The sequence below is a fragment of the Leptosomus discolor genome, chromosome 8 (genome assembly GCF_034619465.1).
Source record: "Leptosomus discolor isolate bLepDis1 chromosome 8, bLepDis1.hap2, whole genome shotgun sequence".
NCBI classification, from domain to species: Eukaryota; Metazoa; Chordata; class Aves; order Leptosomiformes; family Leptosomidae; genus Leptosomus; species Leptosomus discolor.
In genome coordinates this window covers 48134637-48160667 of record NC_141398.1, presented here as the reverse complement: position 1 = coordinate 48160667, position 26031 = coordinate 48134637, and the positions used below count along the sequence as shown (strand labels likewise).

At 45.3% G+C, this 26031-nt stretch overlaps 1 protein-coding gene across 1 annotated transcript; it reads right to left on the bottom strand.

Moving 5' to 3' along the window:
• Positions 1-9244: 9244 nt before the first annotated feature.
• On the bottom strand, positions 9245-17949 carry POP4 (POP4 ribonuclease P/MRP subunit). Its single transcript, XM_086468827.1, has 8 exons — positions 17855-17949; positions 14287-14438; positions 14161-14240; positions 13425-13648; positions 12679-12756; positions 12408-12469; positions 11955-12056; positions 9245-11443 (listed from the first exon to the last, which is right to left on the bottom strand). The coding sequence occupies exons 1-8, from the start codon at positions 17947-17949 to the stop codon at positions 11307-11309; spliced, it is 930 nt and encodes a 309-aa protein (XP_086324953.1). The 3' UTR covers positions 9245-11306.
• Positions 17950-26031: the final 8082 nt, after the last annotated feature.

The window sequence follows — 26031 nt, the reverse complement described above, 5'->3', positions numbered from 1 at the left end:
CACAACAAACCAGAAACAAAGGTAATTACCTTGATGCAGTGCTGTCTTAAAGCTGTTATTCACAAGTCACTGCAAATAAGGTATTGCGCTGTAAATGCAAAATTAAAATATGGATTGTGTGTTTTATTTACATATGTACATGGAAGTAAAATATGTTCTCCCCCCTCCCCGGATATTGAGCCTAGGATGTAAAGGACCCTATATTCTTTGTGTGAAGCATTAGGTTTAGTTTTCAGTCCAAGCTACTGCATGACAGAACTGTGACAATGAATGTGAGGGAACATAAATTTAATGGCCCCACTGCTTCTGCCCATTCTTGTGCCAGTCTTCCACTAATACAAGTGGTGAGTTATTTGCACGCAGTGCTTATCTGTGGGGAGGGTTGTGTGGAGACCTTCTTGGAAAGAGTGTGTTCAGATCAGTCCAGCTTCCTTGGCAGGGAATCGTATCACAAAAATCATCCCTAAAGTAAGCACTAGCCGGGGCTTCTCATCATGGCCTCAGCAGCAAGGCTGTGGATCAAAACCAGAGGTACAACTAGCATTTACTCTTCAGTGTGGTGCTTTTAAGGCCCTATAGTGAGGGAAGAATTTTAAATGGCCACAGGCTGTGCTGATGTAATACAGTTGCATCCTCCATGGCTTGCATTTAGCTTTTCGAACCTGTCCCTGCAGCCAGAGTGCATTGCACTACTTGAGGCTTCCTTCCTACAATCTTTTTTCCCCACTCCGTGTATTTAGCCTTCGGCTTCGTCCCGTTTCATTTAATTGGTGATTCCAGGCTTTCATTTCTGGGGTCTGCGGCTCTCTCTGTATCCTGTGGATTATTCTAAAGAGATCTACTTACCTTTCTGAAAGATGTCACAAGGGTAGCACCTTTCACCAATACTAACAGTAAATAACTACCACAGACCTCTTTTATTAGGAAGTACAAACCCGCACCAAACCCCTGCCTGGAGTGTGTTTGATAAATCAGATCTTTTGCAGACATCTGGAGATTGTGTTTGCAAATCCCCAGCCAGCTTGTTTTGTAGTCATTGTTACCATAATTCAGGTTAATGTTGTAGCCACTTTTTACTTGCTAAAACACATGTGGTGCTTTATTGCTGAAAAAAAGTGCCTGCCTTGGAACAGAAGTCCCTTTAAATCCCTTCTTGGAAGTTTGCTGTTAGGAGAAACAAATGTCAATTCAATTGTCCTAGCTCCAAACTGCCATTCTGAAAACGTAGCTGTGAAAAGAGGTTACTTGAGTACTGTGAGTGAGTGTAAGGGTCTAGATTGAGAACTATGTGGCAATAGAGACCTAAAATAACAAGTGGAACAAGTAAACTTTTAGCTTTTCTTACAAAGATTTGATTAAAAAATACTAGATCCCAAGTGAGAATGCTCCTGCCAGGTTTTAAGTCTAATTTGAATTTTTATAGCTGTTATAATGTCTGATATATAACCTTGGAAACAGGGTCTCATAACGGAAATGCCGAGTCCCTTGACTATTGCCTCACAAAAAAAAATTTGCTGTAATAGGCTACAATTCTGAGACAAGTTTGCAAGGCTGGCTTATGCCTGCATATCATCACTTAAATGGGTCTAAGCTGGGCTTTTCTCATTATTTGAGGGTATTTGTGTGTATGTGATCATCTGTATGCAGCTGTTCCAATAATGTCAGCCTTCAAAGTATAAGAGGCACAATCCAGCATATTCCTATCCACTGAAATGTTGCCACAGGGAGAGGCTTGGAGCTTGGACATGCTGTCATGAAAAGTAAAGAAGAGCTTATTTTCTTTTTTTCTGTCCTTATTCTTCTATATTTCTGCTCAGAAGAAATGGAAGTTCCCTAGGAACCTGGGCTGCAGATGGATTCCACGTGCTGGTGCTCTTTTCCCTCTCATTATCATACGCTTGCAATCAAACTCTAATTTTTGAAATAAAAAACCTGGAGGATTCTTTATTGGGACTATTAAACCTTCAATCTTCGTTATTTAGGACGGCTACTTACCTTTTACTCAATGAAGCCATAATGCAACTGCTCCTATAAAAACTATCAAAATGGCTACTGTGGCAGTGAGTAGATTTTCCTCAGTGTAAAATAATCCTCTGTGAGTGAGACATAACTATCATTTACATTAATTAGGCAGCCATATAATGGGGTGTTCAATAGCTATTACATCATTTAAATTCTTCAGTGAGCACCTCAGCCACCCAAGAACTATCCAGCTGAACATTTCTGAGTCCATAATTTTGAAATAATCCTTTAGAGGAAGAATATGCATGGCAGAGTGTTGCAGACAATTTCACCAAAAAAAAAAAAATCATTTTATTCAGATTTATGGGATTATTTTAACGTTTACAAGAAGTGCATACTCCTGTTTTTCCCTCCCAGAATAACAGTGCTATTAAGTGGAGTCCATTTTGGGGCTGATACTGTGTGTACACTAGAGGATGGCCAAGGAGCTTGTAGTCAGAGGTCTGCGTAGGCAGCTGGACTGACATGCACAACAAGCATATTTCCCTAAATATTCTGTTAGAAGCCTTGGCCCTGGTGCCATGTGGCTCAGCTTAGAAGCCCTGACTGACGGACAAGTGGTTTTGTTTTTGAAGTTTTAACTTTTGCCGTTAACAAGCGTATGAGGACTTTAACATTTATGTTCAATTTTGGTTATTGATTTAAAATTTGTGAGGTCAAGCCAAAGTCCTTTGGCATTTCTGATAATATCATACTTCCCAGAAACTATTGTATGAATATTATAATTAATGTTCTAACTATATTATATTTTTATATATTTTAAGATTAGCGTCTCAGTCAAAAGTATGCACATGTTATGAAGCTAGGAGCTCATTCTGAGAGCTGAAAGAAACAAAGCTGAATTTATTAACTAATAGACCAGGAAAAGCTTTCTATTAATAGGCCTGTACTGCAAATCTAAGCTACTGTTCAGCTGCCTGTAGAAGGTGATGGTTATTAGAAGATTGGTCAGTGCCTGGAACTATATGAAAATAACATGTTTTAAATCAGTGTTGTTTGGCAGTAGTTAGGTGATATGGGAATAGTTCTGAGCAGAACAAAAAAAGTAATAGCCTAAAAATAGTCTGGGGAGCAGGGCAGGATAGACTATAGTTTAGGTTGTGCCTTTTCCTTCAGCATCCTCATTCAAAGCTATCAGTTATGTTACTTTAATCAATTGTATACTCATTTTTCTCTCTTCTTAATGGTTATAAGGTACTGTACCTTATCTGACTAGTACAATAACAGAAAGCAGCAGAGAGCTTTCTTAGCAGAGAGGGCTCTTCATTCAGTATTAAATGTTGTCGGGTTCTCTGTAATAATCCCTGTCCAACAGGCAGTGTGTGCAGAGCTAGGTGTCAAAACCTGTCTGTAGGTAGAGCGCCAGGTACTGTTTGTTCTGCAGCCCAGGAGGTTTGTATTTGCCAGATGTAACTGCTGCTCTCAGCAGCACTGTATGGTTGATCCTCTATTTTTCACATTTGCTTGTTAACTTAATTAAACCAGTACTCTGAGGGAGATTTCTGCCTTACCAAAAGCATACATTGTTATCACATGCTGTAGGGAAGGTGACTCCGAATTGGAGTTAGTTACCATAGGAATGACAGAATTAAGGAAGGGGAGCATGAGGCAAAGGTGGGGCAAACCTCTGTGAAATGCCATGGAATCTGCTGTTGTCCAGGTGTCACTTGGTACGTCGTCAGACCATGGTTTGGTGAATGTTGTAGCATGACAAGCTTTGTAAATCCAGTTTTTGTTTATCTAAGAAGATGAATGAAGGTGTGCTGTTGTTATATAGTCAACTGATGTGCTTTACTCATCAAGGCCCGGCATGCGAACAAGCTCATTTTGGGTGCAAGAAGGCAGTACAGCTGGGGTAAGAGGCACAGCTGACAAGGGTTAGTCTTTCAAATTACTCAGGTGTTTTCCATATTGAGAGAGATTGTTTGGAGTTTTGGTGTTGCCAAAGAGGTTGGTTGGGCATTTGCCTCAGTTGTCATGGTGCAGGAGACTGGCCTGATATAGCTGTTACTGGCTATTAAGGACCTATCCTGCTGGTACTGCTCAAACCTCAGGTGGTGTGTAGGCTGAAGAAGATGGGGCTGTTGGAGCTGGAAGGGAGAGTTTGTGGACTGCTGAAGCTTTGTACTTGCGTCACCTATGGTAAGGTCACTGTGGAGGCAAAAGGACATTAATGAGGGAAATTGTAGTGCGTGCTGAGGAAGGAGTACGAACAGCAGGAGCTAGGAATTAGCCATCCAGTGGTCTTCAGTGTGAATGGGGTCAGTGATTGCAGCAGGAATGATAAGGTGACCAGAACTTCTGGTTAGTTAGAAAAGTCTATGGTTTTGGGACTTACACATGCCCATTCCCCAGTTGTAACTGCCCTGGTAAGGGGCTGAGGAATGGCCCTGTTTTAAATAAAAGCAGTGCCACCCTGCTTCTGTTCCCTGAAAACTTGCTTCTGATGCAGAGGAGCAAGATGGTGTCTCAGGTGTAATGCAGTACAGTGAGTCATGCCCGACATTGCAGCCGTGTTTTAAGAGAATTTTAAAAGGAGTAGAAAGAGGTGAACTGTTCTGGTTATATGAGACAAAGGATGCTATTTAAGAAAGGAGTTATAAGCAAAGATGCAAGTTACCTGATGGCAAACCTGTCAGTAGCTCTGTGGTGTGTGCTTGTTCTTTGGTACATGCACACCAACAGAAACACCCAGCAAAGTGTGGTCCTGGGCCGCTGTATGAGCTCTGTCTCAAGCTCAGCATTTCCCAGTCAGACTGTCGAATGCCCAAGGACACTATTTTCCTTGGAAAGTGAAAAATTTTTGTGATTTTTAGATGGTATGCTGTGGCTTTTGTTCACTTCTCAAGGACTGCTTTGTATTTTTTTTTTTTCAGAATGTTAAATGTTATCTCTAAATCTTTTATAGAAGCTTTATAAATACCAGAAGTAAAGAAAAAATGCTGATATGGAGAAGGACCAATAGCCCCCAGTTGGTTAGTGTGTGACATGTGAGGTCTGTAGCAAAGTTGGAGTATCTTTTTCCCTACAAAAGTGGAAGCCTGCAGACAATGCACAGAATTACTGGTGTCACACCAATGAATACCTGCAGCTTTTCTCTGCAGGATTTGTTTCCCTTACCGAACTGATTCTCCTTCCCTTTGTTACTCGGTCTGAACTCCGACTCACTGTTTTTTATTCTGTACTTTTTCTCACCCCGTGCCATTTTTTGGTCTCTTTCTGTTAGAAAACACTACCAATGTTTCCAGTCAAGGTTTCTAAAACTATGATTTGCAAATTATGGTGAAAACAGCTAAGCCAGATTTGCCTACCTTTTGTGTACACACACAACAAGAAGCTTCCTTTTCCAAATCGTACCAGCCGGGTATAGCCATATCCTGGCCTTTTCCAGTTCAACAGGGGCATTGTTCCAATAAAAAATACTGGTTGCCCTTGACAGGACTTCTCCTTTGCAAAATGCAGCTACTTATTAGGACTATGTGTTACTGTTCCAAATTATTTTAAGGTTTGTTTAACAAGAGTTGCTTGGTCAAAGGTTGTAAGAGGCTTAGAAATTATTTCTAACCTCTTGCATTGACGCAAGTCCTCCCAGATATAAAATGCTAAAATGGACAAAGGGAGTCTGCCAGAGGGACAACTTGTCCAAAACTTGAGAATTCATTAAAAAAGGCTGTGGTCTGGATCAGAATTTTATGTTCTCTTTTATGCTTCTCTAAAACATTGGGTGGCTTGAATGTATAGAGTTAATGTCAGCTACATGCTGTTGTGATTTGAGTTTCCCAAGGAGAATCCTGGGAGCTTTTTGGGAGGTTCCATTGTATTGCTGTGTAATTCATCTTTTAGAGTAAGTATAAAAAACCCACAAACCCTCAAACAGCACATTCTGTGTGTTATCTTGGATGTGACTTGGCTTTAATTTCAAGCTTTCACCACAATGGATTATTTTGAAGTTTCAAACAGAAATTATGGGGGTTTTTTTGGTTTTTTTCCCATTCTTGCGTAAATGTTCAAAATTCAGTAAATGGATTGTTTACCATTGTTTCAGTTCAGATTGGTTGTAAATATATATACATAGTAACAGGAAAGCAGAAATGTGTGTAACGTAGTGAGAGAGCGTACTGTTCGCTGTTGTTCATTATTCCCTGCTTAGCCTTTTCTTTAGTGCGAGTTTAGGTATAAAAATCATAATGAAAAATGTGTTTGCTGTGTGCAATTCAGGGTTGAACATATGAAGGAAGAGACACGTTAGAGACAGCTGTGATTAGTTCTCCAATTTTCTGATGTTAAATCCATTAAGTATTTGCTGTCTCAGCTAATGAAGAGTTGGGGAATGGTCATGAATCAGCAGGGGAGCACTGGTGAGCAGTCATTTTCATGTTACCCAGTTTCTAAGGAAGTTCCTTTACAAGCAATGAGGAGTTTAATGTCTTCTAGTGAAAGACAAACACAGAGCCGTGTTCTGGAGAAAGCAGATGGGACAGGGGTTTGGTTCAAGGAGCTGATGGGTAGACAGTGATACCAGCAGTCTGTGGGAGTGATTTAGCTTAAGTGATTTATGGGGCCTGTTTGGAACACCTCACCGAGCCATTACAAAAAGGCCTCTTCAGGTGATTTACCAACTGCAGTAAAGGCATCTTGAATGTGTTGGCTGTTCAGCTCCCTTGTTATTCTTCATTTGTCATCTGTCTTGATGTGCTACTAGCATGTGATTACCTTGAGGAGACCTTTGAACATCTCTTCAGCACTCTTCACTGTAAATAATGAATGCTGTGCTATTATTTATCGAGAGGGACTGCTAGGCAGCGTTTGTCTTTTCTGGTTGCTGAAATAGTTTAAAAAATGGAAACGCCAGTAGCTATGGGAAGTTGTATTGTGTTCATCTATGTGTCCATATGGTAGAATATGGTATGTCCTTCACAGCACAATGAAACACAATTGTGCCTCATTCCAGTTTGTATGGCACTCCCATTAATGATGTCTATTTAAGACATCCATTAAAGCCCTTAATGTTAATTAACTGGACTATGCCAATAAAGTTCTATTAGCTTCCCCCTATTAATTTAATATTATAGGCATTTAACAGATGTCTTAATTAGATCTTACACTGAAGGCTATGAGCAAAATTAAAATCAGGTCATTGTCCTGAATGGAAAGTTTCTGCTATGATTTATGCTTTCTACCACTTTGTTTGTTTTTCCTTCTGACCTCCCACAGGAAACTAAGGGATTTAATTTCTGAGAATGTTGAGAGGAGTAATGGGTACTAGGTAGAATAATAACTTGGGTCTAACAACTTTAGCACATCTTGTTCTTACTTCACAGATACAGATTCATTGAAAAAAAGCTTCTACTCTTTGGCACTTTCAAGTGTTTATCCATATTTTTCAAAAGCTTTCCCAGTGGTTCTTTCTCCTAGCTTCCCATTGCTGTGAAATGACTGTATTTCCCTGTATAAAGTACACATCTTTAGCAAAACCACTGTCTGTTTTCCCCATCTCAAGGGCAGTACTTCATATAATTGCAACAAAGATTTATTTCCATGCTACTTTATTTCCTGACTTCAAAGGGGGCAGAGAAGCAGTCTGTTCTTGAAAACCAGTATTGCCTATGCTGTGATTTCAACTGATCAGAGCCTGGTTCCATCATGCTGAATTTGGTTTGTGTCTGAGAGATCATGCCAGGGAGATGCAGCTCTCCTGTAACCTCTCCCAGCAACAGGTCCAGAAAGGAAGTAGGAACTTTGGGGGCCAACTGACTGAGGGTGACTGGCACAGTTAAATGTTTCCATAGGACTGGGGAGGGTTGGAGGAGGTGATCTTTGGCTTTCTCGTGGCAGATAAATGTGTGCCCTGCAACGCAGTGAGGAGCTTTAGCTGGAGCTTCCCTCCTAACCCTCCCAGTACTAGGCTTTGGTGTGAGGAACAGCTATGTTCTCTTTAAAGAAATGGCCCTAGCTGGCTACAAACACTTGAATGGTGGGAGGGAAGAACTCTTCTTCCTAGATACAGGTCTTTCATTTGATCCTGAAACTGACTTCATAATTCAGACTGAAAGCTTCTGAAAGCTACCTTTGTAACATAAACACCACAGAGGCTCTTTTGTAACAGTAAATTGTTAAGTGATCTAAATACAGAGGTCACTTCACAGAATCACAGAATGTTAGGTGTTGGAATGGACCTCAAAAGATCCTCTAGTTCAACCCCCCTGCCAGAGCAGGGCCACCCAGAGTAGGTCACACAGGAACATGTCCAGGTGGGTTTTCAATGTCTCCAGAGAAGGAGACTCCACAACCTCTCTGGGCAGCCTGTTCCAGTGCTCTGTCACCCTCACAGTGAAAAAGTTTTTCCTTATGTTGATGTGGAACCTTCTATGCTCCAGCTTGCACCCATTGCCCCTTGTCCTGTCATTGGCCATCACCGAGAAGAGCCCGGCTCCATCCTCCTGACACTTGCCCTTTATGTATTTATAAACATTGATGAGGTCACCCCTCAGTTTCCTCTTCTCCAAGTTAGAGACCCAGCTCCCTCAGCCTTTCAGCATAAGGGAGATGTTCCACCCTCTTAATCATCTTTGTGGCTCTGCACTAGACTCTTTCAAGCAGTTCCCTGTCCTTCTTGAACTGAGGGGCCCAGAACTGGACACAACATTCCAGATGGCGTCTCACCAGGGCAGAGTAGAGGGGGAGGAGAACCTCTGTCGACCTACTGACCACACCCCTTGTAATACACCCCAGGATGCCATGGGCCTTCTTGGCCACGAGGGCATGTTGCTGGCTCATGGTCATCCTGCTGTCCGCCAGGACCCCCATGTCCCTTTCCCCTACGCCACTCTCTAACAGCTCAGTCCCCAACCTACACTGGTACATGGGGTTGTTCTTTCCCAGATGCAAGACTCTACACTTGCCCTTGTATTTCGTTACATTTCTCCCCGCCCAGCTCTCCAGCCTGTCTAGGTCTTGCTGAACTTCCACCTTTCAAACAAGTCAAACCTTCCTAGTTGATGAGAGATTGTAGTCTGGGCAATCAAAAAAGGATCCTGGAAGTATATAGGGGGGAAAAAAAAAGTGGAAAAAAAGGAGCTAAAAAGGGGTTGAGGATACATGAAGCACAGGCACTCAAAGCTGATCAAGTCTCCACTAGTGCAAGTATAGGGTCTCCATTACAACCACTGTTGCAGACTGCTGCAAAAAGCAAGTATTTGTAAAAGGTTTAAACACTAGAAGCTTCTTTACAAGTGGTGCTTTATTAAGGGTGGTTGGTGAGTTTAGAAGACTTGCACTATGAAACTACCTGACTTGTGTTCCAGTGATGTAGTGCTCACAAGCAAGTGCCATCCACGCTAGCCTCTTCTAAAATTGTATGTAACATAAATTTAGGTATTTTTTTAGGTGTATAACATAAACACCATGCTTAAATATATATAAAAATAGGCTAGAGTAAAGCTGTATGAATGAGGTTAAATATTCATAAAGCAATTTTGTGGGTAATTGAAGTACAAGATTGAATGGGGGGCACTTCCATCTTTGAATTCCTACCTTCAAGTGCTTCCCTCTTAGGTGATGTGTTGCATTTTCTGCACTGTGGCATGACAATATATATTTACTAATATAGACATATCTGATTTAACCTTAAAGTAGTATGTTATTAGTAAGTAGCTGGTAAGCAAACACCTTGTAGGGCTGCATTACGTGTTTAGTATGTTTACATTTTCACTCCTATACATATTATCTGTAACAATATTAACCACAGGGAAGGAGAGATTCAAGGTAAACAACTTACTTGTATATGCTTGCACGAGCCAAAGGTGTTGATGTTGGCCCAGGAACAATAATTACAAAAAAGCAGTTGTCATCACCTACAGTCTCATTGTAAGCATATAATAGGCAGGTAAAGCCCAATTTATACAGAAGGCAACAACATAACATTTATCACAGTTACAAGATAAAATTTTCATTGTGCAAATTTATGATTATAAATTGAAACAGGAGTTGACACTGTCCCACATAACATCCTTGTCTCTAAACTGGAGACACTTGGATTTGATGGATGGACCACTCAGTGAATCAGGAATTGGCTGGATGGTCACACTCAGAAAGTCATGGTCAATGGCTAAATGTCTGAGTGAAGACCAGTGATGAGTGGTGTTCCTCAAGGGTTGGTATTGGGACTGGTGCTATTTAACATCTTTGTTGGTGACATGGACTGTGGAATAGAGTGCACCCTCAGCAAGTTTGCCAGTGACACCAAGCTGTGTGGTGCAGTTGACACACTGGAGGGCAGGGAGGCCATCCAGAGGGACTTGGACAGGCTGGAGAGGTGGGCCCAGGCCAACCTCATGAAGTTCAACAAGGCCAAGTGCAAGATCCTGCACCTGGGTCGGGGCAATCCCAAGCACAGATACAGGCTGGACGATGAGTGGATTGAGAGCAGCCCTGCGGAGAAGGACTTGGGGTGCTGGTGGATGAAAAACTGAATATGAGCCAGCAAGGTGCACTCACAGCCCAGAAAGCCAATGGCATCCTGGGCTGCATCAAAAGAAGCGTGGCCAGCAGGGCGAGGGAGGGGACTCTCCTTCTCTGCTCTGGTGAGACCCCACCTGCAGTGCTGCATTCAGCTCTGAGGCCACCAGTGTAAGAAAGACATGGACCTGCTCGAGTGGGTCCAGAGGAGGGCCATGAAGGTGATCGGGGGGCTGGAGCACCTCCTGTACGAGGACAGGCTGAGGGAGTTGAGGTTCAGCCTGGAGAAGGCTCCGGGGAGACCTTAGAGCGGCCTCCCAGGACTTAAAGGGGGCCTACAGGAAAGGGGGGGGGAGGGACTCTTTAGCAGGGAGTGCAGTGATAGGATGAGGGGTAACTGTTTCAAACTGAAAGAGGGGAAATTTAGATTAGATATTAGGAAGAAACAGGTTGCCCAGAGCAGCTGTGGCTGCCCCCTCCCTGGCAGTGTTCAAGGCCAGGCTGGATGGGGCTTGGAGCAACCTGGTCTAGTGGAAGGTGTCCCTGCCCATGGCAGGGGGTTGAAACTAGGTGATCTTTAAGGTCCCTTCCAACCCAAATGATTCTATGAAATACAAGTTTAATAAAAGCCAGAATGTTATATATAAATAACAAAACAGATACAACAAACTCCAAAAGTCTGAGACTGCTTTAAAAACAACAGATAGCAGTCAATACTTTAGAATATTCCACATTGCTATTCCACTTTCAATCTGCCAGAAAACCTGGTCTTTAAACTGGAGGAAAACAGCAGACATTTCTATTAATACTTCTGATTTTCCATGAAGTCACAGGTCAATACTTCCTTTCAACTTGAATTTTTTTGCAGATCTCTCACTTGCTCTAAGCTGGAACTTGCTTCCATAGATGTAGGAAATGAATCCATCAATCTCCACACTAAATACGCTGTTAAGTTTAGGGACAACTGAAAATGTAAAAGGAAAGAAATTAACAAAAGTGGACTAATGCGAGTCCCCATTATGAAAATACGCTGATGCACCAGGGGATACTACTCACACATAGACTTGATGTTTGCCACATTTCAAGTGTTCTTGCTTTAGTAAGAGAATAAAAGTAACTAAACCCTCTAAATTTTAAACTGGAATTACTAAAGTTAGTCCTCTTTCAGGAGCATGCAGTAAATGTTGCAGAGAACATCTGATGTGATCAGGTGAATGAGCCATGCGCATAATCATGCTAGGTTCCTTGGAAATGTTGTTTGTTTTTTTTTTTTAATTGCTCATTTCTAATGAGATACTTTTTTGGTAAGATACTGAGCCGTTACATGATCAGTAAAGATGTTAACTTCTGCCCCTCTATGTAAAGAGCTAAAAGCACTGATAGAAAACAATATACTCTGAGGTATAAAATAGTGTGTTTAAGAAATTTCTGATTTTTCAGGTTGTGAAAAGCGCTCAAAAAAATGTCTTATATACCTTTTAATTTGTCCTCTTTAGTAATAATTTTGAAGACATGTTTAAATTCCTGTAGAATTATTCCTGTTATCCCAACGTAGGAGGGGCACTTTGATTTTGTGACTGAAAGAACAGAAGTATGTATGTATTAGAAAATTTCATATGCCGGCAGTTTATTTGCTCTTCTACAGTTGCCTCATGATTTTAAAATCTGGTCTGTAACATTCTGAAATAATGCAATTACAGTAATCACTGTAAAAACTCACAGTCAATCTTTGCAACTAATAACATGGTTTTCAAGAGCAGTTGAGAAGTAATTAGCATTAGTAAGTAGAGAAAGAATCCATCAACATATGATCTCAACTATGTGATTCTAGAGTTAATGACACTGAAAAGAATTTAAAAAGCACCTGAAATATAGCAGTGTCTACTTAACTTCAGATGATTTTTTGTAAAAGAAAGCAAACAGAATACCTGTAACAATAGCTCCATGGAGATCAGCTTTCAGCAGTTTGCTCTGAACCACATGTGGTTGCCTTGAAGAGGGTGGGATCAGAGAAGAGGGAAAGAAAATTATAGGGAAAGTTAGGTTTACAAAATGTGACCATGACTATTGAAATGGTGGTCAAAGCTTACAGAAATAGTACATACCCTTATCAAGTAACTATGTTTCAAGCAGAACTCAGTAAACCTGGAAATACCTACTAAATCAAACCCACACTAATTCTACAATATCTCAACTTACGCATCTGGTTTAAGCCCATGACACAGGTCTCTGATATACTGCTTCCAGAGTTCATGTAGTGGTAGAAAGATGGCGTATCTGCAGTAAAAAGACAAGAAGTATTACACTTAATTATATATAAAAAAAAATCTATTGGTTGATTACTGAAGTAACCTATATTTACAACAGAGTTAAGACTAGCATTTATAAGTTTTTGTAATCTGCTCTCGTAACTTAAACCTGCGAGGTAACCCACTCCAAACAGGTTTGCTTTACAAAAAAAGCACAGACTAAGTATGCGCCTCTCTAGCAACCCAACCCGGTGATGTGTTTTAGAGGACTGGGCCACATCAAAGACCAAAGAGATTTCTACTCTTTTACTTCCCCACTTCAGGTCAGCAACAGCAGGAGCTTCATTCAACACAGAGCACACACTAGGTCAAGGAACCTGATGCAGAACTTTGACTCTCTGGTCACAGGCAGTCAAGTTTTAAAAACTGACATCAGAGGTGATTGACTGTATTTGGGTTTGATTTCTTGTTATATTCAGCTGTACAAGAGGAAAGAGAACCAGTAACAAACAAATTAATTCTCCAACTATACAGACAAGAGAACTGTTTCCTCTGGGTGACATGCCCCACACACAGGGTCTCAGATTGACTTTACATACTGGAGGGTCAGTAGCCACGTGATCCATGCTGCTGCTTTTACATACTTTTGATGTACTTCCCACTTTTACTACAAAAAGAAAATATTTAAGGTCTTACCTTCGCTGTTCGGGTTCGATTTCAAAAAGACGCATTTCTCGCCTTTGCTTGGCAGTAAAACCTTTTGTTTTCTTCCTCTTTTGCTTTGTCTTTTTTTTTGAATAATGCTCAAGAACTACAGCTTTCCGAGTTAATATATCCTGGATAGCTTCATCTTTCATTTTCGGCATGCTATGCTTCAGGAAGGCATTCACAAACGCTTTGGCCTCTTCTGATCCCTGAGGCTAGAGGTATTTTAAAAGATACTTTAAAAGATTAAATTTTAATTAAGGACTTGCTGCCGACTAGCGGTTTTATCAAGCCGACGCAATCCCCACGGGAACGGGAGGCCCGCACGTAAGGCAGAGCAGATGGAAAGCGCTCCCATGCTGAAGCCTCGTGTGTGCAAGGCCGAGTGCGAGCGTACAGCGGCCTTCGCGTTCTCCCGTCCGTTCCGCCAACGGGTCTGTCCGTGAGGAAACGCCGATGGTCGCGTTTAGGCGGGAGCGGCGCATTCGAACGCGAACGCCCCACGGCGCGCCCGGGGGAAAGCCGTGCCGGCGCCCCCGCCCGCGGGAACCGCCCCGCGCCGCCTCCTCTGGGGCCTAACGGGGCCTGTACGGGACGCTGTGAGAAAACACGCCGAAACCACCACGGAACTCCCGAGGGCACCGCACCACGGCGGCGGGCGCTGCTCCCGAGAGCGGCCCCCGCCGCCCGTCCTGCCGGGCCGGGGCTCCTGCGCGGGCGGCAGTACCTGGAGGCGCGGCTCCCCCGTCTCCTCCGGCGGCAGGCGGCGGTACAGCTCCCCTGCAAGGCAGAGCGGGGCAGGGCGTCAGGCGGGGCCGCCGCGGCGGGGCCCCCTTCGCCCACCGGCGCTCACCCTCCATCGCGGCGGCCGCCGCCGCTTCGGGCGCAGGCGGTGACGACAGCGGAGGCGACGTGCGCCTGCGCAGAGGGCCGGCTCTCAGCGCTGGCCGTAAGGCGGCGCTTGCGCCCGGCCGCGCTTTAACCCCCGGGGCGTGGGGACCGTGCCTTATCAGTCAAATTACCGTAACACAGGACAGACAGCTCTTTTTCTGTCATTATTGTGTGCCGGAAGCACCTCGCGGCGGTTCCCGGAGCGGTCAGAGCTGGCAGGGCCCCCCCAGAGGCGGCAAAGCCAGTCACGGGCCTGCGGGGATGGCGCTGCCGTGGCCCGTCGGGCTCTGGGGAACGGGAGCCCAGGCGCTGGGCGCCGTTTAAACGCGGGCTCGGTTCAGACTTAAAGAGACCGACGCGAAACTAACGTTCACGCGTGTCCCGGCTCCAGCGCACCAGCCTTGGCTCCTCTGGTGAGCTGGCGGCGGGGGGGCTGCGGCAGTGCGGGGGGCCCTGGGCAAGGGGGAGCCCAGCCCTCTCCCTCTGGCCTTGCCCGGCGTCTGCGCGACAAAGTCGTAAGGGACAGAGCGAAAGGGCTGTCAAAACCTTTTCAGAAAACGGGAGCCAAAAAAAAAAAAAGGGCAGGGGGTAGGATTGTTAATTTTGCTCGCTAAAAAGCTTTTATGGAGAGTTTATACTACTCAGCATATCAAAAGAAATGCCATCTTGTTACCATCTCCCGCACTGCCGGTTAGGGGACTAAATCCCAGCCTTAACCTCAGATTTCAGAGGCTGCACTGCTGGAGGTAACCGAGACCCCTGCGTGCCCCAGGAAGAGGAGCCTCCCTGCGCTACCAGCGTTTCTGGGTTAATGCCTAACATGGCTGGCGCTGGGGTCCCCAGGAGCTCAGTGTCCCTCATAAATCACAAACTGTGCCGGGCTCTGGTTTAGAGGGAAGCCATCGCTAAGATCAAAATCCAAAGAAAAGAACATGAAACAGGGGAGTGACATCGCTTATTGCAGCTGTGAGGTTCTACAAGGGGGGAAGCTGGGGCCAGGGTAGATTGTAAGATTAGCCATTTAGATTAAACTAGATTGAGACCATTTAATACTTCTTAACTTCTGTTAGGTGTCTGAACAGTCATGTTACTATTACTACGCAAGTCACAGTTTATTTCAGCAAAGACCAGGATGCAAAATTAACATTATTTCTAGCCAGTCTTACAAAATGAAATCTGGCTTTTATTTCTCTCTTTTCTATTAAATTCCCTGACTTGGGAGAATCAGCTGTGGGCAGGCACAGGCCCTCTCTGCTCCCCGCTGGGGTTCTTCTCATCCCCCTTCTCTTGGTAGGAGAGAAGGTTTGTTTTCTTCCTAGTCCCAGCCTGTCCTTCAAGGCCTTTCCAGCCATAGCCCTCACTGCCATTGCAGGTGCCTGGCTCTTGCATGCTGTCATTCAGCTGTTCCCAGCAGCTAACAGGGTGTCAAATGCCACCATACTGTGCCTGTACTCAACACCCAGCAACATGAGATCTTCGTTTAAAATCTGTCCCCATGTTTCTGGCAATCAAGGTCAAAAAATCAGGAAGATGTCCCTCGCTGTGCGGTTGCCCTCCTCTGGTATGTCGCTGCCTCTTTCCTCCTGGGGTAGGACAAAGTCCCGCTCACTGTACACACAGAGGTACCTTGAAACCAGGGCACCCAATTCCTTTTCCTTGCCAACCTAGTCCCAACTTGTGCTGTCCTCATGATGGTTCTCCAGATACAGAAGAGGTTTATGTTCTTGCACGGGGGGATATTATTGGCTTAGCAGATGATTAAGCACTGCTTGGTAAAGGATACTTGGGGAGCAAGTTACTGAGGCAGGGTATAGGAAACGCAATGATTTTGCTGAGTGCTGCTGTGGAGCACAAAGGCACTGACGTGATCCCTAACAGGGAATGAAGTTGTAGATCTCTCTCTATATGTGTGTAAATACGAAAAGGCTGGTCTCTGCAGAGTGTTAAGCGTGAGCGCTGGTTGGTTTGTATCACGGACATCCTGGCAGTTAAGTACATTGCCAAGCAGATCTCTTGGTTTTACGAAGCGTGGACTCCTTGAGTTGTCATTGCTACTAAGAGAAGATCAATTTTCATGAATGGAGTACCAGGATAAGCACTATGGGTCTTCAGGGCTCTGTGAGTGCTCCTTCACTGAATTTATGCTGCAATTCCTAGGGCACTTCAGGGATTAATAGTCAAATCAGTGTTGGCGGCGCTGGTGTTGTAAATCCAATGATCCAGGCTAAACTGGTGCCTGGGGAAGCCAGTCTCTTCCAACAGCTCTACATCTTCATTCCCAATTTATCTTCAGATATAATGTCTGAGGGAGCGAGAGCAGTGATTACGGTGTGTCCCGGCAAGAAGGCTCTGTGTCAGGAGTCGAGACTCCCATCAAATAAACATGAGAAAGAACGGGCAAAGACACTGACAAACTAGAGAACAGGCAAAATCAGTCTGTAGATAAGAAAGAGAAGGCTCAGAGAAATGAGGAAAGATGGGTAAAATGTGAATATAATATGAAGTGGAAATATGCAAACCAAGTAATTGTAATGCATGTTTCCGAATGTGCAGCATCACCCGCTCTGCCTGTCTTAGTGTCTTAGACTTTTGAAGCTTTTTACTTCAAATCAATCACCTTGGAATAAGTTTATAGTGATATAAATCCTTAATACGTATTTTTAATACCAAGTTATACGTGCCAACATTGGCGTTTCTTACTCTATGTATGGCTTTATTTATTGCTTTACAATAATAATAAAAAAACCTGTGCAAAACCCCAACGTCGAAGCCATCTGACTGTGTGCGCTAGGGGGCCATATTGCTGTACCTGTAGGTACTGTTCAATTACAGTGGTGGGGAAAAAACCGTGCGCAGGCCAGGCTAGGTAACAGCAGTGTCCTGAGGAAAGGTGAGTGAACGTGGGAGCAGTTGTAGAAAGAGCTTTATATTGACAGTCACAGAGAGCTAAAACTTGAGGTGCAGAGTGGCCAAAGATGGTAATTGAAGATATTTGTGTGACACAAGAATAGAAGATCAGTGTTGGTTTTTTTTAAAGAGAGTAATTATGATCTTAAGTATGTGAGGTTAAAACCGATGTGTGTAAAAAGTGATTGGGCTATAATCACTGTTATACTTTTGCTGATTGTCCTTGATACGAGAAATAAATACCATAATTCTCTAGAAGGACTGTCTCAGCAAGCATTTGAGCTCTCAATATCAATATAGTTTATTCCTCTTGGCCAAATTGTATTAACAGCTGAATTTGGTCCCTAGGGATGTCTGTACTGGTGAAAATAATTTCCATTTAACCCCCTCCGATCTGATTTCCTCTGTATCAAGCTGCTAACACAACGTCCACCCCCTTTGCGTGGCTGGAGCAGCGTGCAGCCAGCTGTGTGAGTCCGGCGGCTGTCCCACCCCTGCCCTCCTGCCTCTTGCTGCCCCTCGGCCGCTGCCTGTCCCCCCTCCGGCCGACATCTCCTCTCCCCTGGCAGGGACCACAGGGCTGCTCCGTGCCAGCAGTTTTGGGGTGCCTTGGCTGGCTGTACCCTGCCTGCCCGGCTTCCTCCCCGCTCTGGCTGTGCAGCGGCAGGGCGGTGCTGGTGTGCCAGGTGCGGTGTGTTTCCAGGGATTTGGAGCTCATGGTTCCCTGGAAAAACCAGTCTGGGGAAGGGGCGTGTTTGGGGGTGGCGGTGGGCAGGCAGGGTGAGACCTGCCCTTCAGCCAGGAGGGGAGGCAGAGTGTTTGGTATGAGCAGCCTGAATTTTCATTTCATGTCAGTGTAGGTTTGCTAGAGGAAAGTGTCGTGTGTGGAAGCCCAAACTCTTGCTTTATGGGTTTGTTTGACCAATTTGAGATGGCTGTGGTTGGTTAATGAGTGTCATCTCTCGATGTACCCTGTATCCCTCAAATGTTTATTTTCTATAAGTTTTCTGCTTTATCAGCTCATCTAACTCATGGATGAGGATGAGATGTGTGTCTTGTCCACTGCACACCCCCCACCCCCACACCCCACAGCTGATAAACTCTTCTTTCTAGCTGAAGGTTCGTTATTTCCTTACAGTCCTGGTGCCTTGTCATCTCAAATGGCAGGTACCACACAAGGGTAAATAAAAAAGACCGGCTTTTCTCCGTGTGAGGAAAACAAGAAAGTGCTTGGAAACATAATCCAAATATATGTTGGTGGCACAGAAATCAGAAGGCAAATAATAATGCCAAAATGTTTTCAGAAAATGTCAATGATTTAAAAGCCGGGTTTTAAAGTGAAAACCAAGAAACAAGCAGGCTTTTTTGGGAGGCTGGTTGCAGGACTCTGTCACTGAGGCTGCTCTCACTAGAGGGCAGCCGAGACCGGGGGTCGGCTGCCAGCGCTCTGCAGATGGGCGCTGCCTGCCAGGGGCTTTGGCGTACTGCCTGCTATGACTTTTCTGTACTTATTTCCACGTGTTGTTAGGATGCAACTAACTGTCTCAAGTTTAAACCTAAAAATTGTTTCCTCTTTTGGAAGAAATTTGCCTGTTTGCAGCTTTTTTTTAGCATACAGGTCTCCAGTTCTCCCATACACCAACCTCTTCTGCATCACAGTAAAATAATCAAGGCAAAGAGGATTTTGAAGGATCTCAGTTTCACCACAAGTTAAGGAGGCCACTTTATTAGACACCAGGATATCCTTATATCAAAATAGGAAGCTATAGCCTTCTTTTAAAATATTAAAAATATGAGCGACCCTGGAATACCCGGAGAAAACTACTGTGAACTAGAACTACCCAGCCTTGCCTCACAGAGCAACACTAAAAAAGCACCACTTGCTCCCCACAACAGTAACGAGGAGTCAGTAAGCTGGGGCTTTGGCAGCTGACGTTCGGTTTCCCTGCATGCTGAGATCACGTATGATCCAAACACACATCAGGATGACAGACACCACTGCTGCTCCTGAACAGCTTGTATTTACTAATTAATACCAGCATTCTGCATTCTTGTATTATTCCATGACAGTCTGTCTTACAGTCATTACTTTTGCTGTGCTTTGAGTCTCATTTAGATCCTGTTGAATGTTTTATTTTAAAACATATTTAACATTGGCTCATACGTGATAGCGATGTATGATGCCAAATGAGTATTAGAAATGATGAATTATAAAGTAATAATAGTCATTGGAGTTATAGCAGATTGAATAGTTTTAACATATTTAATTTGGTTTTGGTTAAACTATATAAATTAACATAATTCATTAAAATTTAAAAAGAATACAAATAAAAAGGTTTTAGGCTCAAAAATCAATTATATTGGATTTTCATCAAAAACCGTTTAGCCTTTTTTGTAGAGAAGGGTTGGCAAATTCTGCAAGCTTGTGTGACATGGTTTGGTTGTCTCGACTTGGTGCTTTACCCACGGCAAGTAAGTTCTGGTGAAAAATATGTTACTGCGTGTTACTGTTTGTGTTAGAGTGCCGTGGAAAACTGTGACCACGAAGAGCTTCGTGCTGCAGTGCTGTGGCTGCTGCATATGTGTGCGTCCCTGTCAGCCAGGGTGCTTCCTCTGGTCACCGCCAAACCTCCTGGCACTGCCGGGCCACCCACATGCTCAAGGACAGCACACGGTGAGCTCCTAAACATGAGCGAGAGTTTTACCTGTGCTGTGGGTACCTCGGCCTCTGCAGTGAGCCGAAGCAGTTTTCTCTAGGGCTGAGGTGACAGGAAGGGAGAGGCGCTTTTCTCACAAGGCTTGTGTTAAATGAACTTCTGTTTCACTGCAGGATCTTTTGCTGCCTTCCCCAGAAGGTGTTTAAGCACTGACTGCTTGGGTCAGTCCGGGCAGGGGGCACCCTCTGTCTCCGGGGGCTGCTCCCACGGCCCTGACCCGCGCAGGGGCAGGAGGCTGCAGGGAGCAGGGCAGTGCCTGCAGCGGAGCCACCTCCTGCGCAGCTCAGTGCCTGCAGGTGCTTCGTGCCAAACAGCCAGCGTGCCTGCAGTTAGGAACAGCGATGGAATCCCAAGGAAGTTGAAAGGGTTCATTAATTAAACAGATACGAATTTCTCATTTTTCCTCTGTAATGAGGCGGCTTTCTCAAAGGCATCGCTATCAGCAAGGCCCTGCTCCTGCCAGACTCTTTCGCAGTAGCACAGTTACGCTGTCAGGAGTCAACCATTCTATTTAATAACATGAGCCAGCTTGTGCACCCCAAAGAGCCGGGTGCTGAGCCCGCACACGAAGGCCTCATCTCCCGAGGCACCGCGTAGCTTCAGGTCCCACTGGTTGAACGTGTCTGTGACAACACACGTCAGCTCACGAGAGCCCTGCCCAGGGGACATGTGTGTCGCCACAAGTTCAGGTAGCGCATCCCAGAGAAAAACAAGTAGAAACTATTTGCCTGTTGCAACTGGGCTGAACGAGCCCTGTGATGTCCCTTTTGCCCCAGTCGACACCTGAACTATCAATGCCCTGCAGTGCTGCCTGAGGCAGTAAGAGGTAACAGCTGCTTCACCCAGCTGTCGCGGAGTGGTGCACAGTCACCTGTCAAACCCACAGCACTGGCTGTGGCTGGGCTGGGAGCGCACGCAGGCAACGTTACTTTTTATAATAGAATGTTCCTTGTACCTACGTTAGCCTTTTATCAACCAGTTATAAAGACATCCGTGGCAATATAAAGTGTGGCCCAAACCATCAAGAGGAATTCGGGCAGATCCCTCTCACTGGACTGCAACAGAGGGCACCGAGCCGTGTGCTCAGGAGTCTCTCAGCATTTCTACGCGACGTTTTCATACACGGCAGGATGAAAAGTAGTCACAGCCTCTGCGGGGTTTGACTCCCTCTGCAGTCAAAGTGTTTATGAGCGGTGGTCAGGGTGGTTAGCTGCTTGCACGGAGGTGGTGGTGAGGCTTTCAGCTCCCTAACAGTAATCTGATTTCTTCTGAGCTGCTGGTGTGTGGTGGGGCAGTGAGGGGGTTAATGCTGCTGGATTGCTTTGATAACTGGGAAAAGAAAAAAAACCAAAACCCTCCATCCAAAGCCAACCAAAAAAACACTGTTTGAGGTCAGTGCTCTAGTAAGTGCCTTTTAAAGAAACAATAACCTGGTGCAATAGAAAATACTTTGTTCCTCTCTTCAGTAGAAATCTGATAAACCATGAAGAGAGGCAGGTGTCCAAGGAGATAAAATAAATGCAGCTGCAGTTCTGGAGTGAGTTAGCCTGTCAGGCTGGTAATTAAATGAAAGCCCCTCTCAGGAAATGCTGGAAGCTAATAGATACACATGGAGATTCAGTTCATTTGCCTCAGCAATATATGTTAATTTTAGCTTGAGCCTAATTTATACATTTTGCAGTGGGACAAAATGGTGGGGGTGGGAGGGGGAAAGCTTTCATCCTGCCAGTGATTATTTCAGGTGGTAGAGCTTATTAAGCACCTTATACTTCTTAAAAACAGAACAGTGGGCGAGAATGGGAGAGAGAAAATGTTTAATTTAAGCAGGTCCTCTAAACAGAATGAACTAATCACAGACTTACAACTGACCCGAACCACATTTGCAGGCAGCTGCCGGGGGCTCCTTTGCTCTGCCGCAGCTCGGGAAGGACAGAGCCCCAGCCAGCCAACAGCCTGAGCTCGCGGCACGCCCTGTTGGTGCGGTTTCACAGGCTTTCTGAGAGTTACGTGAGTGTGAAATCAGGAGTGCTGCGGCGGCGGCTCGCTCCTACGGGAAGAACAGAGGTTATTTGAGACCACGGGCAGCTCAAGGAGGCTTTGGTGGGGGCCCAGAGGAGGTGTGGGCAAGGCCTGACGTGTGTGTCGGGGTGCGCTGGGGAGCACTACCAGACCTGTGCGTGCCCTCTGGGCTGGGGGCAGTGGGTGCCCCTCTGCTCAGGCCCCATCGGCGTTAGCGATGCGGCACTTTCCGCTGCCGGTGCTGCCCAGCTCCTTCTGGTTCAGTTGTTCTGCTCGGGAAGGAGCGGCCAGACATCGAAGTGCCTGACGTGGAAGGCAGTGAGGGGACTGTGACCACCCTGTGCATGCAGGCAGCGTGTGTGTGTGTGTGTTATGGTCCCTCTCTGGGGTCATTTTTGACCCTTGTGTCCAGTGTCAATCACATCTGGCACAGCCATCGAGCTCTCATGGAACATCCCTTGGCTCTCGAGCTGCCCGCGTTAGAGGACAGCTACGCCACTAACACTGCGCGCTCTGCCCCGTGGTGACTCTGCGGAGGCCGGGGCTGGCTGGCGTGGCGTGCCACCGCACGGAGCTCCGCTGCGGGCAGCGCAAGGTTCTGCTGGGTGCATGGTGCTTGTAGAAATGAGACCCCGAGTTACACTTCCAAGTGTGGCATTAAGGGCATGACTGTAGGTATTTCAGCTCTGAAACACAAACTGCAGCGCAGCAGGCTTCTTTCTAAAAAAACCCTCTGATCTGTAAAATTATCAGCATTGAGGCAGCAGAAGGCAAAGAAGATTTTCCTTTATTTTTCTTCTGCCTTAGAGGAGGAATACTTGCTTGCCCTTCAGTGTGATTACAGCCCATTTACCAACACTTCTTTTTGAATTTCAGACCTACATTTTGGAACAGTCACAAGCAAGAAGTGTTTCTTTTCAGAGCCTGGAGCAGTCAGCACAAGGGTAAAGTTTATTTAACAAAAAGAATAGTTCCAGCTGAATTCACGTTGTGAAATTACAGGTCCATTTAAAGCAAAATAGAAATGGTGGCAGGTTAGGGTCAATGAAAGAAGATAATGACACGTGCTGCAAAGTGCACCCAACAACCATCTTCACGTTTTTAAGTTTTTATAGGACATTTTTCTTTTCTTTGTATAATTACACAAAAGAATAGAACTAAAACAAATGTACCAGATGCCGAAAGCAAGCTCAAGGCTGGCTCAGGGAGTGCGACCAGAGCCATTGTAAATGCTGACTGATTTCAGGGCTGTGGGCTCTGTCCTTTCTGTCACGGACCAGGATGGAGGTCTGTGACCTTCCTGCCCACCCACGTGTCCCCAGGGGATGTCCTCCCTGCGCGGATGGCCGGGGCAGCACCTGCAGGGGCGCGATCCCCAGGAGGGCCAGCCCTGGCTGCACACTCCTTGCTTTGCAGCCATTGCCCGATCCCCCAGAAGTCACCTCAGTCCCTTTTGTTCCAGACTGCAGCTGCCAAAATACACATTTTTCACGAGGAAGAGGGTTGCTACTGCTTCTCACAATAGTGCTTTAGTTTGCTCTTGACAGTCTTGCCACAGAGACTGGCTACTACGTCTCCTCCCAGGCACTGTGTAGTGTCCTTCTGGCCCTGCTCCGAGGGCTCCCTGTGAGTCTTGCTGTAACACCAGGAGGTGCGCTAGAAACAAATCCGGGCATATTCCGTAAGCAAGTCCTACCTGGATCAGCCCTCTGTGTTCGCCAGGAAGAGCTGTGGGAGACATGGAGGAGTCACAAGAGCCTGTGTCATTACGGGAGGGACTCCTGTGCTCCAGAGACCGACTCAGTGAAGCCCTCCCTGTCGCCTGAGGCGTTACCCACAGCCCTCTGAGATTACCAAAGGAATTTCCAGAGATTCAGAGAGACGTTGGGGCATGCCTTAGTGCATCTCTGTCTTGACACTACTGAATCCTACTGAGCCCTGCCGTAACCCTGGCATTTAAACAGAGATTGTGTTTACAGTTGTCCTCTTCTTAAGAGTTCAAATAACCAGAAAGAGAGAAATAATAATTTCCTACATTGTCTTGCATGTGAAAATATGAAGCTCCACAGTCGCCCCCCCCCCCCCCCCCCCATTTTTCTGCCCACACAGACACGTGGGGTCAGTTCTGGGGGTAGAGAACAGGGATGTTCAAACTACCAGTGAAGATATATTACCCGCAGATTGCAGGTCACATTCTGCTCTGGCTTGGTAGCACCAAGAAATTTTCCTACTTTGAACACAGGTGATGGACGAACAAACCAGTTGAGCCCGTGTTCCCCCTGAGCGTCAAGAGGAGGCGTTTCCACAGGCCAGCTTTGAGCACTCCTCAGACACAGCACGGCACTCGCTGCAGCTCTGCTCCGAGCTCCTGGTGCTGCCAAGAGCTGCGAGTTTAAAACCAGCTGAGCCTCCCACACAGCAACATGATTTACTAAACCACTAAGATATTGGGTCAGCCTTGTAAATCATTTTAATTATTTCACTAAACAGGTTGTGGAAATAGATCAATAGAAAATATGGCATTTAGGCTTACAATGCTGTGCATTTATTATGGGAAAGAAATTATATTAACTGATTTAGGAGCTAATAATAACTGAAAATAACAATTTAATGGAAGACTTCCAATCCTGCACTTTGAAAGCAGGATACAGCTATACACAGTCTACCCATTTTAATCTCAGTCAAGTATACATAGCAATTTTTTGACTCTCAGAGAAATGTCAGTCAAGTACAAGTAACTTGCAGACTTTCAGCATCTCATAAATTCCATTATAATAAAACAAAACCAGAAAGATGCTGTCAACAACCATTTTTACATACTGGCAGGGTCACACGAACCAGGCAGATGAAAAATAAGAAAATATATTGCAATATAACAAAGTGGAGGTGTTGCACAGCAGGGGCTGTTTTCCACTTGCAATTGCTATTTCCATGAGACCATGGTTTGCACTGCTTCTCTCTCTAAAATGCTGGGGTTTTGTCTCAAACATCTGAATACTAAATATATGCTATATAAATGAAATATATATAAAGACAGAGGGAAGAAAACAAACCAGAAAACCCTCTCTCTCCTGTGCAGCAAACGCCAGGTGTCACCATGCAGTAGTTGGGGGTCAGCATTGCTCCATTACAATTTTACTGTAGCTAAACTAAATTTGGTATGCTGTGTCCTGGTTTTCTTAACGCATGCATGACAGTCACCCGTGCTGTTAAAATAATAAGCTGTACCTTGTCACTATTTAGTCCCTTATTGGCCATTGAGTAACTGCGCTGAACCAAGCGGGCATGACTGTGGGCAGCATGTAAGCTGCAATCAGATAGTGCCCCTACGCTGCCTGCTCGATTGAAAGCCTGCAGCCTACTGATAGGCAGTTGTCACCTCAGCTATCTCCACCCTGGTTTGCAGGCAGAGTTAAGCTTTTCTTCAGGCCCTCAGGCGAGAGAGCATTGGAATTATGCACTTCAGCGCACCCCAATTACCTAGGGATGCATGACGAAAATCATTATCAGTGAGTTTATTTGGGAAAACACCTTATTTTGCTACTTGGTTCAGCTTATGAAGAAAAAACACACTCTTTTTTTCCGCTGAGAAAAGCTTGTTTCAGAGCAGAGTCAAACTTTGAGCCGTAGCAAATCACCTGCTCCTGCTTATTCCCCTGTCTCCTTGAGCCCCACCCGGTTGCTTTGGGAAGGTTAAGTGTTGCTCAAATAAACCCAAACGGCTTCAGCATGACCACGGAGCTGACCGAGCACACGGCCTGCGCAGCACGTCTGTCGCCTGCTCCCGACACCCCACAGCAGGTCAGTTTTACAGTGTCCCCAGGGAAGTGGCCCCTGTGGCTTCCCGCACCGCCTCCCCTCCTCCCTCGCCAGTTTGCAATCGCACTCCCAGCTGCAAACAGCAAACCAGATGGATGTTTTTCCCAAGCCCTGTAAATGCCAGCAGCAACAGATGAGCACTGAATGAAGGGAGATGTGCTGCATGAACACATGGTGTTTCCATGGCCCTGAACACGAGCAGTGCTTTCTCTGGTGCTGCTCTGCTCCAAAAGCCTGTGGTGGCA

What these genes read in the sequence shown, in the direction of transcription:
- POP4 (XM_086468827.1), bottom strand. Translation starts at nt 17,949, where the DNA reads ATGAGCTCCAAATCCCTGGAAACACACCGCACCTGGCACACCAGCACC. An exon ending in CCATGGAGCTATTGTTACAG is followed by an intron (nt 12,057 to 12,407) that starts GTATTCTGTTTG and finishes CTGTTCTTTCAG; the next exon opens with TCACAAAATCAAAGTGCCCC. An exon ending in TAAAGAGGACAAATTAAAAG is followed by an intron (nt 11,444 to 11,954) that starts GTATATAAGACA and finishes TTACATTTTCAG; the next exon opens with TTGTCCCTAAACTTAACAGC.